Source organism: Stegostoma tigrinum, chromosome 25 (assembly GCF_030684315.1).
Source record: "Stegostoma tigrinum isolate sSteTig4 chromosome 25, sSteTig4.hap1, whole genome shotgun sequence".
Classification (NCBI taxonomy): domain Eukaryota; kingdom Metazoa; phylum Chordata; class Chondrichthyes; order Orectolobiformes; family Stegostomatidae; genus Stegostoma; species Stegostoma tigrinum.
The window spans coordinates 36,003,904-36,020,487 of record NC_081378.1 but is presented as its reverse complement, the minus strand read 5'-3'; the positions used below and the strand labels follow the sequence as shown (position 1 = coordinate 36,020,487).

At 39.5% G+C, this 16,584-nt stretch overlaps 1 protein-coding gene across 14 annotated transcripts in view; it reads right to left on the bottom strand.

Moving 5' to 3' along the window:
• anks1b (ankyrin repeat and sterile alpha motif domain containing 1B) overlaps nt 1–16,584 on the bottom strand; it is a 766,097-nt gene that overhangs the window by 416,525 nt on the left and 332,988 nt on the right. For 12 of the 14 annotated variants that reach the window (XM_048554436.2, XM_048554438.2, XM_048554441.2 and 9 more), the window contains one exon: nt 14,041–14,116. In XM_048554436.2, coding sequence (XP_048410393.2) covers nt 14,041–14,116 — 76 coding nt within the window. The other 2 variants (XM_048554447.2, XM_048554446.2) reach the window with 2 other exon arrangements.

Below are 16,584 nucleotides of genomic sequence, written 5' to 3'. Positions count from 1 at the left end.
CTCTCTTCCTATTTATTTTGGAACCACCTCTCCCCCATTTCTGAAGAAGGGTCTAGGCCCGAAACATAAGCTTTCCTGCTCGTCTGACGCAGCTTGGCCTGCTGTGTTCATCCAGCTCTACATCTTGTTATCGCTTTACTGGGTCTATTTTGTGTTTGCAAGAATGAATGTGCATCTATTGCCTCTGACAAATGTACTATTGTCTTGCCTCAGGAAAGAAGCCATTAATGTACTCATGCGTCATTTCAGAAATCCACCTTTATTGTTTTGCTGAGAAAGAATGAGAAATTACTTAACTGGGCTCAAATATAGAAGAGGGAAGAAAAGTTTTAGCCTGTAATTTTAGCATTGATTTAACCCCAGGTTTCAGGGATGAAATGCCAACATGTGACATGATCTCCTGGCTGCCCAAAGCTTTACCACTAGCTTGAAGTCAGGAATGTGACAGAACGCTCTCCATTTACTTTGACGGGTACGGCTCCTACAACATTCAAGAAGCTCAACACTCTCCAGGACAAAGTGCCTACTTGATCAGCACCCCATACATCACCAACGCACTATGCAAATACACATGACGCACTCAAACAGCTCACTATGATTACTTGGGAAGTGCCTTCCAAACCCACAACCTAAGAAGGGGGGCAAAGCCAATAGATGTAGATCATCACCTGCAAGTTCTCCTCCATAACCCTGTTCCTTCACGTCATGAGTTTACAAACCTGTGCCTTCTAAACATCACTGTGGGAGTACCTCCATCTGATGGACAGTAGCAGTTCAAGAGATGGTTTAGCACCACCATCTCAAGTCAGTTTGGGTGAGAAAAATGATCACACTAGTGAAGACAATGTTGAAAGAATGTTTGCCCCTGTGGGGCACCTTAGAACTATGGGATACGGTTTATAAATTAGGAACCTTCCATTTAAGTTGGAGATGAGACGTTTTTCTGTCTCAGGCAGTTGTTAGTCTCTGGAATTCTCTTGCCCCTGCAAGCAGGAAGGCTGGCTAATGGAATACACTTAATGCTGAGTTGAGTAGGTTTTCAATCTACAAAGGAGCCATGGGTTGGTGAAGGAGGACTGAAAAGTGAAATCAAGGCCACAATGTGATCAGTCATGGTCTTATCCAATAGCGATGAAGGCTCAGGGGCCAAATGGCCCACTGCTGCTCCAAACTCTTATGCTTTTGATTCCACAACATCAAAACTTAACCTAAAACTCAACACTTTGCTTTGATGGTCGAAATGGTGAATATATTTTAAGGTGTTTAGGGCTTGAAAGCAGGATATTTTGTTTTTAAAGTTTTCCAGTGTCATGGGCTACAACTATAATATTGCCTATGAGGAGGAAATTATTTAAGTAAAATAAATTAATTTCGTCATCTGCACTATAAATTTGGGCATACCTCCAGTAGATAATTATGGTATCAAGTAATGAGCTAGTAACTCGAAATGATTTATAATCAATTTTATCTTACTTCTTTATCCAAGAACAATAAACTACTAGTAACAATCAACCATTATTATACAATATTTTGTTTGAGTGTTTTCTGACAGGCAATATTTTATTATAAACTGGTTAATAGATTTCCTGAGGATGAAGTGACCTTTAGAATGCTATGTGTGACCTCTATCATAATTCAAACTGACATGATATGAGGAACTGCTAAGTCAAACATCCCTGAACAGCAAACTGCATTCCTTTCCTGACAAAATATTGGCAGCAACAGAATTCTAGCTTTAGAAATTTACCATGGACTCATTTTATGATATATTTACACACTGGCTCCACTTCATTTCTCTTAGTGTACAAACTGTTGCAAGAATTCTCAGCTCACTCTTTTGAGCCTTTTTCAGCCTTGGAAAATGTCATGAGCTTCAAATAAGGGTTTCTCAGTTTCTGTCCCTCATTGGTGGATGTCATTTTCTGTTTAAAATCATTGTTATTTGTACATATGTCGGGTTGGTTTACTGGTACGCAAGTTACATGCAAAGTTTTCCAAGGATTTAAAGATGTAGAGTTAGATTTTGTGAAAGCTGGGGACTGGTGGGAGAAGAGGAGAAACTGTCAGCATCGCTGTCATTACCCTGGCTGTAACTTCAGAACATCAGGCATGCCCAGGCGAGCACAAGATCAGGATGTTGCAGTCTGTGACTCCTACTTGTGACATACTTAAACGGAGGAAGGGCTTCACAAGGTTATGAAATTTTCCAGAACAAGTAATAGGACAGAGAGTATGGAAAGGGTCAGGAATCTAACTTCAGGCACAGCAGATAAAGGGTCAACAATGAAAAAGGGACAGTCAATGCAGGACAGAGGCTGTTGTACTTAAATGCACACATCATACAAAATGAGGTAATAAAGCTTGTAGCACTGATTGAAATTGGAGGATATGATGTTTGAGTAACACAGAGATGTAGCGACAAAGGCATTAGGGCTGGAAACTAAAAAAAAACAAGGATATGTGTCCTACAAAAAGATGGACAGATGGGATGGGGTTGCCTTGTTCGTCAGAAATGAAATTAAATCAATGGCAAAGAAGTTCTATAGAGTCAGAAGACATAGAATTTGTGTGTGGAGAGTTGGGCCGCTGCAACAGAAAGAAGTCCCTGATGGGCATTATGTACAGGCCCCTGAGCAATAGTCAGGATGTGGGGCAGCAAATGAATCAGGAGATAGAAATGGCATGTCAGAAAAACATTATTTACAATAATGAAGGACTTTAAAATGCAGGTGGACTGGGAAAATCAGGTTGGTTGCAAATCCCAACACAAAAGGAACTGATGGAATCTCTGCCAGATGCTTTTTGAGCAGTTCTGGATTTGGTGATATGTGATGCACAGACTTGAGTGAGGAGCTTAAGATGAAGGAACCCCTAGGGACAGTTAACACAATACGATAGAATTCATCTTGCAGTTCGAAGGGGAGCAGCTGAACCAACTGTAACAGTACTACAATTGAGTAAAAGTAGCTGCAAGACAGGAGAGAGAAGCTGGCCAGAGTTGATTGCAAGGGGAGCCTAGTGAGCAGGATGGTGGAACAGCAATGGCAGGAATTTTTGGGCTAATGTGGGAGGCACAGCAGAAATTCATCCCAGAGAAGAAGAAGCATACCAAGGGGAGAATGAGATAACTACAGCTGACACATCAAAGCAAAAGAAAAAGCATACAACTTGAAGTTTAATGGGAAGCTAAAGAATTGGGATTTAAGAACCATTAGAGGACAACAGAAAAAGAAATGGGGGGGGCGGGGGGTGGAAGATGATATATGAGGGTAAGTTAGCTAGTATTATAAAATAAATTGCATGAGATCTTTTTTAGAGATCTAAAAGGTAAGAGATAGGCAAGAGTGAACATTGGACTGCAGGAAAATGAGGCTGGAATTGTCGTAATGGGGAACAAAGAAATGGAAGAGGAACTGTATTTGTACATTGCATCAATTTTTTACAGTAGAAGATACCAACAGAATACCAGAACCTCTAGAGAGTCAGAAGACAGAGGTGAGTGTGCTGACCATCACTAAGGGGAAGGCGATGAGAAAGCTGAAAGGGCTGAAGGTGAATAAGTCACCTTGTCCGGATGGGCTAAACTCCAAAACTCTGAAAAACATGGCTAAGGAGGTTATAGAGACAATGGTCATGATCTTTCAGGAGTCACTAGAATCAAGGAGGGTCCCAGAGGACTGAAAAATGGTTAATGTACACCAATTTAAGAAAAGGAGGAGGTAGGACACAGGAAATTCAAGGCTGGTTAGTCTGACCTCGGTCGTTGGTAAGATTTCTGAGACCATTACAAGGGATGAGATTGTAAAGTATTTGGCAGTGCATGGCAAAATAGGGCTTAGTCAGTAAAGCTTCATCAAGGGGAAAGTACACAAGATACATCTGTTAGAATTCTTTGAGGAGGTAATGAGCAAGTTAGACAAAGGAGAGCCAGTGGATGTGATCTATTTGGATTTCCAGACGGCCTTTGACAAGGTGCCACGCAGGAGGCTGCTAAATAAGTCACAGCCCATGGGCAAGGTACTGGGATTGACAAAGAATCGACTGACTGGCACAGGCAGAGAGTGAGGATAAAGTAATCATTTTCAGAACTGCAGCTGGTGACTAGTGGAGTTCCACAGGGGTCAGTGTTGGGGCAACAACTGTTCAGATTTTACATTAATGATCTGGTAAGGGAACTGCACACATTGTTGCTAAGTTTGCAGATGACACAGAGACAGCTGGAGGGACAGCCAGTGTTGAGGAAGAGGGGAGGCTACAGAAGAACCCTGAACAGGCTACGGCAGCAAGCAAAGAAATGGCTGATGAAAGACAATATGGTAAAGTGTGAGGTTATGTACTTTGGTAGGAAGAACAGAAGCATGCACTATTTTCTAACTGGGGAAAAGGCTTCAGCAATCTGAAGCACAAAGGGACTTGACAGTCCTAGTTCAGAAGTCTTTTACGGTTACCTTGCAGGTTCAGTTGGCAGTTTGGATGGGAAATGCCATGTTAGCGCCCATTTCGAAGGGGCTGGAATAAAAGAGTAGGGATGGGTCTGGTCAGATCGCATTTGGAAACATTGAGAGCAGTTTTGGGACCTGAAGGGCATTCAGAAGTGGCTTACAAGAATGAACCCGGAGATGAAGTGCTCGTCACAAGGAGCAGTTGAGCTCTCTGGGTCTGTACTCAGTGAAGTTTTAGAGGATGAGATGGGGACCTGAATGACTTACAGCATACTGAAAGGCCCAGATATCACGACTGTGGAGAATATGCTTCCATTAGTAGGAGAGACTAGGACCCAATGGCACACTTCAGAGTGAAGGGACGACCTTTGGAGCAGAGATGAGGAGGAATTTTTTTCAGCCAGACGGTGCTAGATTCTGTGGAACTCATTGTTGCAGAGGGCTGTGGAGGCCAAGTCATTGAGTGTATTTAAGACAGGAGGTAGATAGCCACTTGATTAGTAAGGTGGATTTTGGGGAGATGGCAGGAGAATAGGTTTGAAAAACAAATCCGCTATGATTGAATGGTGTAACAGCCTCGATAACCCGAATGGCTTCTTTATCATTCAGTTTTATAGGATGCACTGTGAAAGCTCCAAAGCAGCAATCACAAGCCTCAGTATTCCAGCTCCCACATCACATTCAAAACCACGAGATGGAACTGGGTCTTTAATGGTGATGAGTTTCATAGAATGTGATAAACATCATAATAAGACAAGAAATGATAATTTTGGAATTGTATCATGTGTCTCACTAATTAAAGAGGAGAATGTTCGGACCTTGTATTCTTAAACTCAGGTTTTTCAGGATATTATAGATTCTACATAGAGTACAAGTCTTCAGGACAAAGCAACAAGTAATTTAAAATCTGATAACAAGAACATTTTAAATTTATAAAAAAAAAGGAGCAAGGGGCCAAAGTGAACATAGGCTGCTTAGAAAATGAGGCTTAGGAAGTAATGATCAAGAATCAGAAAACAGCAGAGGAGTTGAATGATTACTTTGCATCAGTCTTCAGAGCAGAAGGCACGGACAGCGATTCAAAAATACTTAACCATCAAGTGGCAAATGGAAGGGAAGCAAATAAACACAATCACTACTACCACAGAAAGAGTACTGGGGAATCTAATGTGGATAAAGACTGATAAGTCCCCTGAATTTGGATACATTGCATCTGTGAATTTTAAAGCACGTAGCTGTAGAAATGGTAGTAATGTTCCAAGAATCCTCAGATTCTACAGGACTGAAAAACTGTCAAAGTAACACCCTTGTTCAAAAGGGGAGGAGATGTACAAATAGTTAACTGTAGGTCAGTTTGCTTAACATCTGTTATTGGGAAAATGTTAGAGTCCATTATAAAGGATGTAACAGCAAGGCATTTATAGTAGTGCATACCCTAATCAAGCAGTGTCAGAATGGTTTCATGAAGGTGCAATCATACTGACAAATTGAAGTGGTAAAAAGCAGGATAGATAAAGGGGAGCTAACTATATTTATATTTTGGATATATTTTTCTATCTATATTTTATATTTAGATTTCATAAATCCCAGACATAATGCTACTGAGTAAGAAAACAGCCCATGCTCTGGGGGATAACAGATGAGCATGGACAGAGGATTTGCTGACTAATAGAAGACAGAGTTGAGATAAGGGCATCATTTTCAGGATAGTAACCTGTAAGTAGTCGACTGTCACAGGGATCAGTTTTGGGGACACAATTATTTACAATACATATTCGTAGAAGTGCATGGCATAAAAAAATAGGTGGAAAAACAGGTAGTGAGGATTACAGAGTGCCTTCTTACAGATATAGACAGGCTACCTGGACAAAAAAAACACTTGGTAGAAAGAATATTAAATGGGAAAATGTGCAACTCTGCAGAAAGTTAGCCTCTAAGTTCAGCAGGTAATAAAGTAGGTAAATATAACGTTGGCCTTTGTTTGAAAAAGAATGTTGCATAAAATAGGAAGGTCTTGCTAAATTATACAAGGCACCATTCAAACTGGTCTGAAGGAGGATCACTGGATTCGAAATATTTACATTATTGTCTCTCCACAGATGCTGCCAAACCTGCTGACTTTCTCCAGAAATTTTGGTTTCCATTCGGGATGTACCTAGAATACAGTGAACGGTTTCGTTCCTCTGGTGAATGAATGAATGAATGAACTTTATTGTCACATGTACTCAAATGAGTACAGTGAGAAGTTGATAAGTTGCCATTTATAGCGTCATCTTAGATGTAAAGGTACCTAAGTACAGCTTCTTCAGTTACAGATTAGTTACAGTGTAACAATGTCACCAACACATGGCACCATCTTCGGTACAAAGGTACCGAGGTACAATCCTTGGTTATAGAATAAAATAGAAAAACAAGTTACGCTATAGTTATACACAATATAACCATAGGTCAGAAAAACAAGAAGTTAAAATCACGAACATCATAGTCTCTCTCCAAGGTCTCCACGCAGCAGACCAGTGCAGGGGCCCTCCATATGATCTGAATATTGGCTGCTGCCACGCTCCGTCCTGGGCCACTGGTACTGGCATCCCAGTTTCAAGCAGCTGGTCGCTGGCATCCTCACTCCAGGCATCTGACCACTGACCCAGTTTCAGAAGCCGGGGCCAGGTGTCTGAGGCTGAGGGAAGGGCGGGCGAGAAGGGCAGGAAAAGGGCGAGAAGGGTGGGAAAAGGAGGGAGAAGAAAAAAAGAAAAAAGACCAGGTGGAGTGGATGAGCTCTGGCTGGACTTTTCTACTTCACTGCCACCTTACTGGCAAGACAAAGGCATTGGGGGCAGTCCACAGGAGATTAACCAGGTTGATTCTGGAAGTTCACTTAAAAGGTGAAGCTTAGTAGGTTGAACTTACATGCATTTCTATCAAAAACAATGACAGCAGACCCTTATTGAATGTAGAAATTCTCAGGGGGCTTGACAGAGTCGATAAGAATAGGTTGTTTCCCTTTGTGGAGGAGTCTAGAGCCAGACGGCATAATCTCAGACTAGGTGGTCACTCACATAAGACATAGATGAGGGGGAATTTCTTCTCAGAATCTGTGGAATCAGCAGGGGTGTTGAGGTTGGGCCATTAAGTATACTCAAGGCTGAAAATCAGATTTCTATTCAGTAATGGAACGAAAGGTTATAGGGAAAAATCAGGCATGTGGATTTGAGAATCATGAGATCAAAACTGATCTAATTAACAACAGAGCAGACTCGATGGTCAACTTTCCGACTTCAGCTCCTACAATTCCTGGTCTTATGGAAAAAAAACCTAATGCAAACAAAAATGTACAGCAGTGAAGGATATCGAAAGTGATGAAGGTGGATATTACTACTGAAGGCATGAAATGTATTTCTTAGGATAAGTTTGTGCAAATATTCCTCTTCAGAATCTTTTTAAGTTTGACACGGCATATTTTTTGGCATTTCAGAAAACATTGTTTTTCCTATAATTTCTCTGACAGGATCACAGAACTTTCAATAAAGAAAAGGAAAAGAAAAACTTGTATTTACATAGTGCATTTCTTGACAACCCAAAGCATTTTATGTCCAATGAAGCAATTTTGAAATGCAATCACTATTACAACATAGGAAGTGCTGCAGAAAATTGGCAGGCAGCAAAATGCCAAAAGAAGCAATGGGAAAAAGACCAAATATTCTGCTTTATGTTGTTAAGGGATAGATATTGGCCAGAACACCAGAGGTATCTTTCTTGCTCTTCTACAAAATCATGCTATAGGAACTTTCGTATTCTCCTAAATGGATACATGGGACCTTGATTTAAAATATGGTCCATAAGATGGCACCTCTAGAAGTACAGTACTTGCTCACTGGCTCACTACAGACTCAGCTTTAACTTGTATATAAATAGAAGGGTTCCAATACAATAAATGAGGTCCAATTATTTGCAGCAGGATTCAAACCCTTGATAAATCACAGTCATTACCAGAAAAGAAAGTCATTTGGCCCATTAAGTCCATGCTGAAATTTACAAACAAGATTTTCACAAGAAACATTTTTTTAAAAAAGTGTGCCTACAAACAAACAGTACTGCATACTTGAAGGTAAAATTGGATCACAATTGCAATCACTTTTGTCTAAGAGTAAGCGGCAGCCCAGAAGGTGATGGGCATGTCTGTGACTTTGTTGACATTGAAATGATTCAATATTGTTTCGTAGTGCTTTTGGCTCAAATCAGGTTATGGATTCAACTTTGACTCCATGGTCAAGCAGATAATGTAGTTGACAATTTGAGGAGACTGCTATACTCCAGGAGCTGTTGTCTTTCAAAGCAGAAGTTAACCTCTTGTATGGCATTTCCTCAGTTGAACACAAAAGATCCAAGTCTCCAAGAAGTACAGATATGCCTTTCCAGCACGCTGGATCCTGTTATCCCTGAACTGATGACACTAAAAACAGACTAACTGCTCTTGTATGTCGTTGCTAGTCGTGGAATCTCACTATGCAAACACTTATCATTCACTCACTTAGTTGTAAAGCAATTGGATGTCCTTGAGGGTGCAAAAGATAACATATTCTCTCAGATTAGAATGGAAAATCATGACATACCTGAATAGTTTCATAAAAGTCTCTGGCAGAAGAAAATGTGGTTCATAGGAACAAGAACGTTTGTGTGTACTCTTGCCTAACTTATTGACAGGCCCCATAATAGTCACTTCTCATTATTTGCTTTGGATGTTAACTGCTACAATGCAAGGTTCATTCCCTGCTCACTGAATGATCCTAATGGGACGTTCATCGTAAATTTATAAACAAATTGAAATAACCTATTAAAATTAGAGAATAAACCTTAGTGCTGCATTTGCATACCAATAGGGTGAAAGGAGGCATCACAACTTTACACTGTGAAGAAATCCTAAACATGGCAATCTCACTGAGGTTCATGGTTACTCACAACTTGCTGCATCTTCCTTCTAAACTCAGAACAACAGTGACAAAAAAATTCAAGAACAAAAGATTACATTTCTTTTGTTTAATTTTAGGGTTATTTCAACAATTGAAGAAATTGGAAGTAAAAAACAGAGAAAATGCCTGACCAGAGGGCCAAAGCACACATTGTAAACAATCATTTTATCTCCCAGTTGGAATGCCTATACTATTTTTATGTCTTGTTTATCCAAATATTGATGCTTGGCATGCATCATTGAGATCAGAATAATTAGCATACTAGGCACACTGCAGTGTTAGTGAGAAATTATTGTAGCTTTCTGGCGGATGAAATCAGAAGGAAAGGACTCCAGACCACAGAAGTTGGGACTGTCGTTTTTCCGGGCTCCCTTCCATCTGCTGTTGTATGGCTCTCCAGCTCGATGGCTGGACTTGCTGCCAGTCAGCCTTTCTGTGTATAACCCAGAACTCTGCTCCTACCTCCCTACAAGCTTCCAAATGACTTCATGCAACTGAAGCACAAGCGTTCAACTGGCCTTGACCGAATGCTGCTGAGGCCGTGGAGGAGGGTTTGGTGTGTGGCTCACCCCCTTGCAAATCCCAAATCAGGTTAAAATTAAGGCTCAAATAAATTTAAATCTGACGCTCTCAAAAAACCTTAACTTTGGTTCAGATATTTTCTGTCATGTCTGTGCACCAAAAATCAGGGGAAAATATCGTAATAAATTGATTAATTCTATCCCTGTACTACACTCATTTAACTGGTTTTGATACATTTCCTGTTTTCGTACTGCTTAAATTGCTGGACATTGTTGATTAGATAAGAGGAGTTTCCTGAGAAGTTCAAACGAGCTGGAACATTGGTTGGAATGCAGGACTTCATTTTAAAATACTAACAATTACTATGAATGTCGCAGTTAGGGCTCAGTGTGCAATTGCTGGATTACTTTGATCTGTTGACATGCGTTTCTCAGTTTAACTTCAATTCCACTCTCATTGGGTGAAATTTTCTTGGTTTCATCATTGTGTGTTATTTGGGTTTTTTTCCAGAAATAATTCGCCAGTCAGTCATTTGGTGGAACAGAACTTGAGAACAGCTCAAAAAGGCGAGACACGTTGTCAAAGTTTTTTGTTTTGCACTCATCAGGACAGATCGAAGAAAGTTAAATTTCAAAGTGGTCAAGCAGCACACGTTGATTATTTGGTAAATTGACTCTGTTTAATTCAGAGGGAGTTTAATTTAGATAAATATAAGGTGGTGCATTTTGGCAAGGCAAAGCAGGGTAGGACTCAAAAACTGTAATGGGCATTCTTAGACAATGAATGACCGAGTGTCATATAGCATGCAAACAGACCGGTCAGCCCATCAAGTCCACGCTGACCACATATAGTCCTACTTGACTGCATTTGGCCTATGTCCCTACAAACCTTTCCTATTCATGTAATTATCCCAATGTCTGTTAAATGTTCTAACTGTACCTGCAACCATCACTTCTTCTGGCAGTTCTTTCCAAATACAAAGCACACTCTGTGTAAAAAAAGTTGCCCTTCAGGTCCTTTTTAAAGCTATAATGTACACTTAACTGTAGGGCCCTGTGGAGTGTTGCTGAACAAAGGGACCTACGGGTGCAGACGCATAGCTCCTTAAAAGTGGGGTCACGGGTAGATAGGGTGGTGAAGGCAGTGTTTGGTATGCTTGCCTTCATGGGTCATAACACTGAATATCGGAATTGGGATGTCACATTGCGGTTGTACAGGACGCTGGTGAACCACTTTTGGAATACTGTATACAATTCTGTTTACCCTTCTATAGGAAAAATATTATTAAACTTGAGAGGTCGCAAAAGAGATTTACAAGGATGTTGCCAAGACTCGAGGGTCTGAGCTACAGGAGGCTGAATAGGCTAGGGCTTTTTTCCCCAGGACCAACAGAGACTGAGGGGTGATCTTATTGAGGTTTATGAAATCATGAGGGACATGGATAGAGTTAACAGCAAAGGTCTTTTTCTGGGGTGGGAGAGTCCAAAACTAGAGGACATAGGTTTAAGGAGAGAGAGGAAAAAATTTTAAAAGTCCTGAGGAGTAACTTTTTCGTGCAGAGCGTGGTGTGTGTACGGAACGAGCTGCTGGTGGAAGTGGTGGAGGCTGGTACAATTACAATGTTTAAAAGGCATCTGGATGGGTAAACAAATAGGCAGGGTTTGGAGGGATATGGGCCACTTGCTGACAAATGGGACTTGGTCAGATTGGAATATCTGATTGGCATGGATGTGTTGGACCAAAGGATCAATGCTGTTTCAATGTTTTATGACTGTTTGACTAAGTGTTGATCTGGAGGATGCAGAAATTTTTTGTCCTGTACCAGAAAATTTTTGTCCCATTCAATTTTAATTCAAGAAAGGTACAATTTGTGGAATTGTTTCTTTCGTCTGTGGAGAACAGGTCCCTGTGTATTAACATATGACACATCCAGTAAATCTATGTGAGCTACATGTGAGCCAGACTGATGATTTAAATTGGTTGTTAGCATAATTCTTGGCAAACCAGGGATTTTTCAGCAAATGGTGTCCAATAATGAAATTACACCTAATATTAGACATTGTGTTCTGACCTTTCCAAGCACTGCGAGGTTGAGCATGACCAGTACTCTTTCCCTGTGATCAATGAAAGAGATCAACTCTGTGAAAAAATTCATACGCAATTGGCAGGTTGTAAGTAGTGCTGTGAGATCAGGTATATGGACTATACATCACAATGACTGGCAAATTAAATCAAACTTTCAGTTACTTACAACAGGCTTGCAAACCTCAGAACACAATGTCCGACATTACATGTGTTATCATCAATTGGACAATCCCAAGTGTGCTAATTAAACTAACAACCAATTTAAGATTATCAGTTAGGCTTGTAATGCGACTCACTTGCACATACTGGGAATTACATATATTATTACTCCAGGGAAGTTTTCCTCTGCTGGCAAAAGTAAAATGTCAGGGATTGTGTTGTTTTGAATTAAACTGAAGTATGGGGGCAACAATCCTTTCACTGTGCATTCCTCATGGCAACACCTCTACCAGAGTCAATTTACCAATCAATCAACAATCTTTCCTCAACACTCTTTTCTCACACTCAAGCAGCCACAACCATAGAGTGTGAATACAGAATGAAGGACAGGCAGACAGAAAGAAAGTGAATTAAAGAGATTTACAATTTTCAGAGTGCTTCCACCACTGGCACCACCTTCTATGCCAGGCCTAATGTCAGCAAACCAAAACTCAGAAGTGCTACACCCCTACTATGGGTCCCAGTCATTAACACTTTTCAATGTGTCACTCAATCTGATGCTTTTCTCAAACATGGCTACGTTAATTTAATATTCTCAGCAATAACGTGTTGTTATTTCCAACGGAGGTAACTCAGACAACAGTAGTTGAATACCACTGACAAAAGTTAAAATTACGAGTTGGCTGACGGCCAGTTTACGATCTAGCGTAACTTCAACACAGTATATTCAATTCTTGCACTGGCTCAGATTACTATGAAGGACTCTCTTTCTAATGCTCTATGCTCACCTAAGGCATGGTGATCCTTGGGTTAAACCACCACTAGTCATCTCTTTCTAACAAGAGAGCAGCCCTCTGGTCTGGTAAGACAATACTGACTTTACTTTTATTGCATGTTTGAATGGGATTATCTATAAATACAAAAACGTAATTCAAAACACATAGGAAAAAGTCCCTAAATTCTACTCTTGCCTCTTAGATGTGAAAAGATAACTTAATAATTTCATGAATACCAAATCCTAAAACTCAAAATACAAGTCAAAAACCTACTTACAGTCCCTCTGAATTAACACATTGAAAAGAAGTAAACTCTATTTTATTGTGTTGTTGTTGGGAATTGACTTAAGGTTTTTCACTGGTGCTTTTCAATTGAAGATAGTGAAATTCTCAACAAAATTTGCACAGTTGTCTATTTTAACCAATCAGTTCTGATGTTTCATGCATTTGCTAAATCACGGTGCATCCACAAGTTTTGAAACCTATTTCATAGGTGAAACTGTTTGTCACACATGCTTTCAAAAGTTAACTTGCTTGCTATTTCGTATATACTTTTGTATTACACAATGCTGTGGCACATTAAGAGAAAAGATTTTCCATAAAAATGTAAATTGACACACTTTTGATACGACTTAGAAAAAAATGATATCAAAAGAGTAATTCCTTTCAGGAGCTAAAAACTACACTGACTGATATCAGCAATGAATGTGTTAATCACCATGTTTTCATCAAGAGAATAAACCCACATAAAGTGATCTATTTTTCACAGGAATTTAAAAAAATACTGGCACCTGAAAACACTGTTTCCACTACTATCAGAAGTGGGCCATCTGATTTAGGTTAATGCACTACTCAACACATCATCAGTAACAAATGCAAAACATACAACTACTATTTGAAGCAGTAACAACTGAAGTTCATATTCACTGAAAACAATGGAATGCTTATATTTATAAAATCTGATATATCCCTGTAAAATTAAATCACTGTTACACTGAAAAAGAAAATTATGGTTTATTTTATAGTTTCAAACTGTCAAAAAGAAGCTTTGATAGCAAACATAAAACAGGAGAGTGGCTTAAATCTTACCTGCTTCTAGTAGAATTCGGACAACATCCAGCTTTCCAAACAAAGCAGCTTCATGCAGGGCACTCCCCTTCTCTGTCTACAAAGCACACATGTGGATTTTTATAACTGCACTCAAATTAACTGGAACTGATAATATATTGAACTTCTAACTGACTGCAACAAGTTATTAACATCGTTCATCTGTCCCATTCTTCACAACAAACATATTGAATGGCATTCTATGATTTAAATACATATTTTCAAATGCCACTATTCTGCTCACGTTCTGTGTTTATTGCAAAAATAATGCTCATACTTGAAACATACCAATACTGGATATGATTGAAACCATTACCTTTTGCTCCTTCGGCATCTCAACTGGTTGCATACATCAGATTAGTGCTGATGTCTTAAAGATTGTCACAATAAGTAGCTGTGCAGAGTTTGAAAATGAGCGTGCCCAGAGTATTTTGTAGCTCAGTACATTGCTTTGTGGTTTTGGTTATTCAGTCTTTTCACAGCTTAATGCATATCAGCAGAAATATCAACAGCTTTCTCAAACACAAGTGGTTACTGAGATAATTGGTATAAAAGACAGCTAAACCACAGAAAGCTCTTACCAGCATTCAAACTGCTGTATTATGTATAAAATGGATGCACAGGATACAAAAGCCTCGCCTTATTCAGAAAGGTTCTTCCTGTCTTGTTTCCTTGAATGATTAGGAATTGATGATGTCAAACAAAGGAAATCTCTCTTGCCACACCATTTCCAGGAATTTAACTGGAAAAAAGATGGGTTTTTTTTGCTTCTGCTGGGGGCAATCACTCCACATAACATTTTGAGGTTAGTTTGTTTCTACACACATAAGTCATTTCCTTTCTTTACTGAGTTGTCATTTTCCCGACCAAGTAATCTCCAATATAAATGGAGTTATAGTAACATATCATAGGAAAATGTTTTAAAAAGTATTTCCAAAAGCGTTCAATTTTGAATTTGTGTTTGACAGGCTGGAGTTGGCGCCATGTAATAGAATCTTCAAGTCCTCACTATTATTGTTATAGAGACAAAGTGGCAGTTTGTTCAATTTTTGCACAGACAATGCAAATGCCACAGGAGAATTATTTTTGACCTATTGCTGATCAATTCTTTAAGCAATTTCCTTCACAGAAATTGTTGAAAAATTGAAAAATGACAAATATTTGATTTGAACCTTTGATGCGTGCAACTAAATTTAAAATAGGTAATCTGAGCAGCATTGTCCAGTCAAATTCATGCAAATCTAACATTAAAGTATGATTTACAAAAAGATAGTCAATACTATTTAAATCACCTCATGTCAACTACACTGAGTATCAAAGGCTATGATCAAAATAGAAATCATAGAAATTATAGAACGGTCAGTGCGTAGAAAAAGACCATTTGGCCCATTGTATTGGACTGGCTCTCTGATGGAGGAATTTATCTAGACCCACTTCCTCCACTGTCATTTGAATACTCAAAACATTCTCAACCTGACCTTGGGAAGTGTCGCGATAGATTTGTTTGTATTTAGTGGAGAATTTCACGACATCATCAGCAAATATTTATCCTGGTGGTTCAAGGTTAAGAAATTGCATAGAACTACAGAAGGAATTATTGGGGTGTTCAAAATGATATTTACAACACACAGTCTCCCTGATGTGCTTGTTTCAGATAAAAGGACACAATTCACAAATGACAGCTTCAGCCACTTCACCGATAAGTTTGGATTTGGGCATGTCACAAGCTCAATCTAGAATCCACAAACTAACAGGGAGGGCAAATGTGGCATCAGAAATGGCATTCCAATTTCATCACAGCATTAATGAATTAACCATACCCCAAAGCAGTCTATAACTGTCTCATGATGGACAGAAAGCTGAAGGCTCGGCTCACTAACTAACCTGAGAAATTAGGTCTGCAATTACACCATCATGATTACCAAGCAGTACATGACAAAGACGAATCCTATCACAATCAGCAAGCCACACATTACAATAAATGCTACCATACGAGGAATTTGCCAGAGATTGGGGGGCAGGGGGGAGAATGAAGAATAGGTGTGGATTAGGGATTTAAACAGAAAAGGCACAATCTTCCACACAGCTGGAAGCCAACAGACATAATACATTGCTCATACTGCCAATAAGGTCATGTGAAGGAATTGCACAAACTTCATCCCCTTATGATTGAGATATCCTTAATTATTGACTACGATGAACTGAATGGAGAGTCTGACAACAGAGGAATACCTCAGACCATCAGGAAGATTGTCCAAGAGGCCAGCTAACATTCTGCCACATCCAAAGAGAACACATTCAGGGAGACCAGTGAAACATCCAGATGGTCTGAATTGATAAATTCAAAGAAATGGCAAGGAAGTGGGATACTGGTCAATGTAATTACAAAAATAAATGTCTAACAATCATGTAGTGCAACACATGTGGGAGGGCAAGGGAATGTAGTATGAGGGTCTGAAAGCATTACCACTAATTGTGTCATCAGCATCACTTTCTGTGATGATATTTGGGGACTGGTCTAAGGCT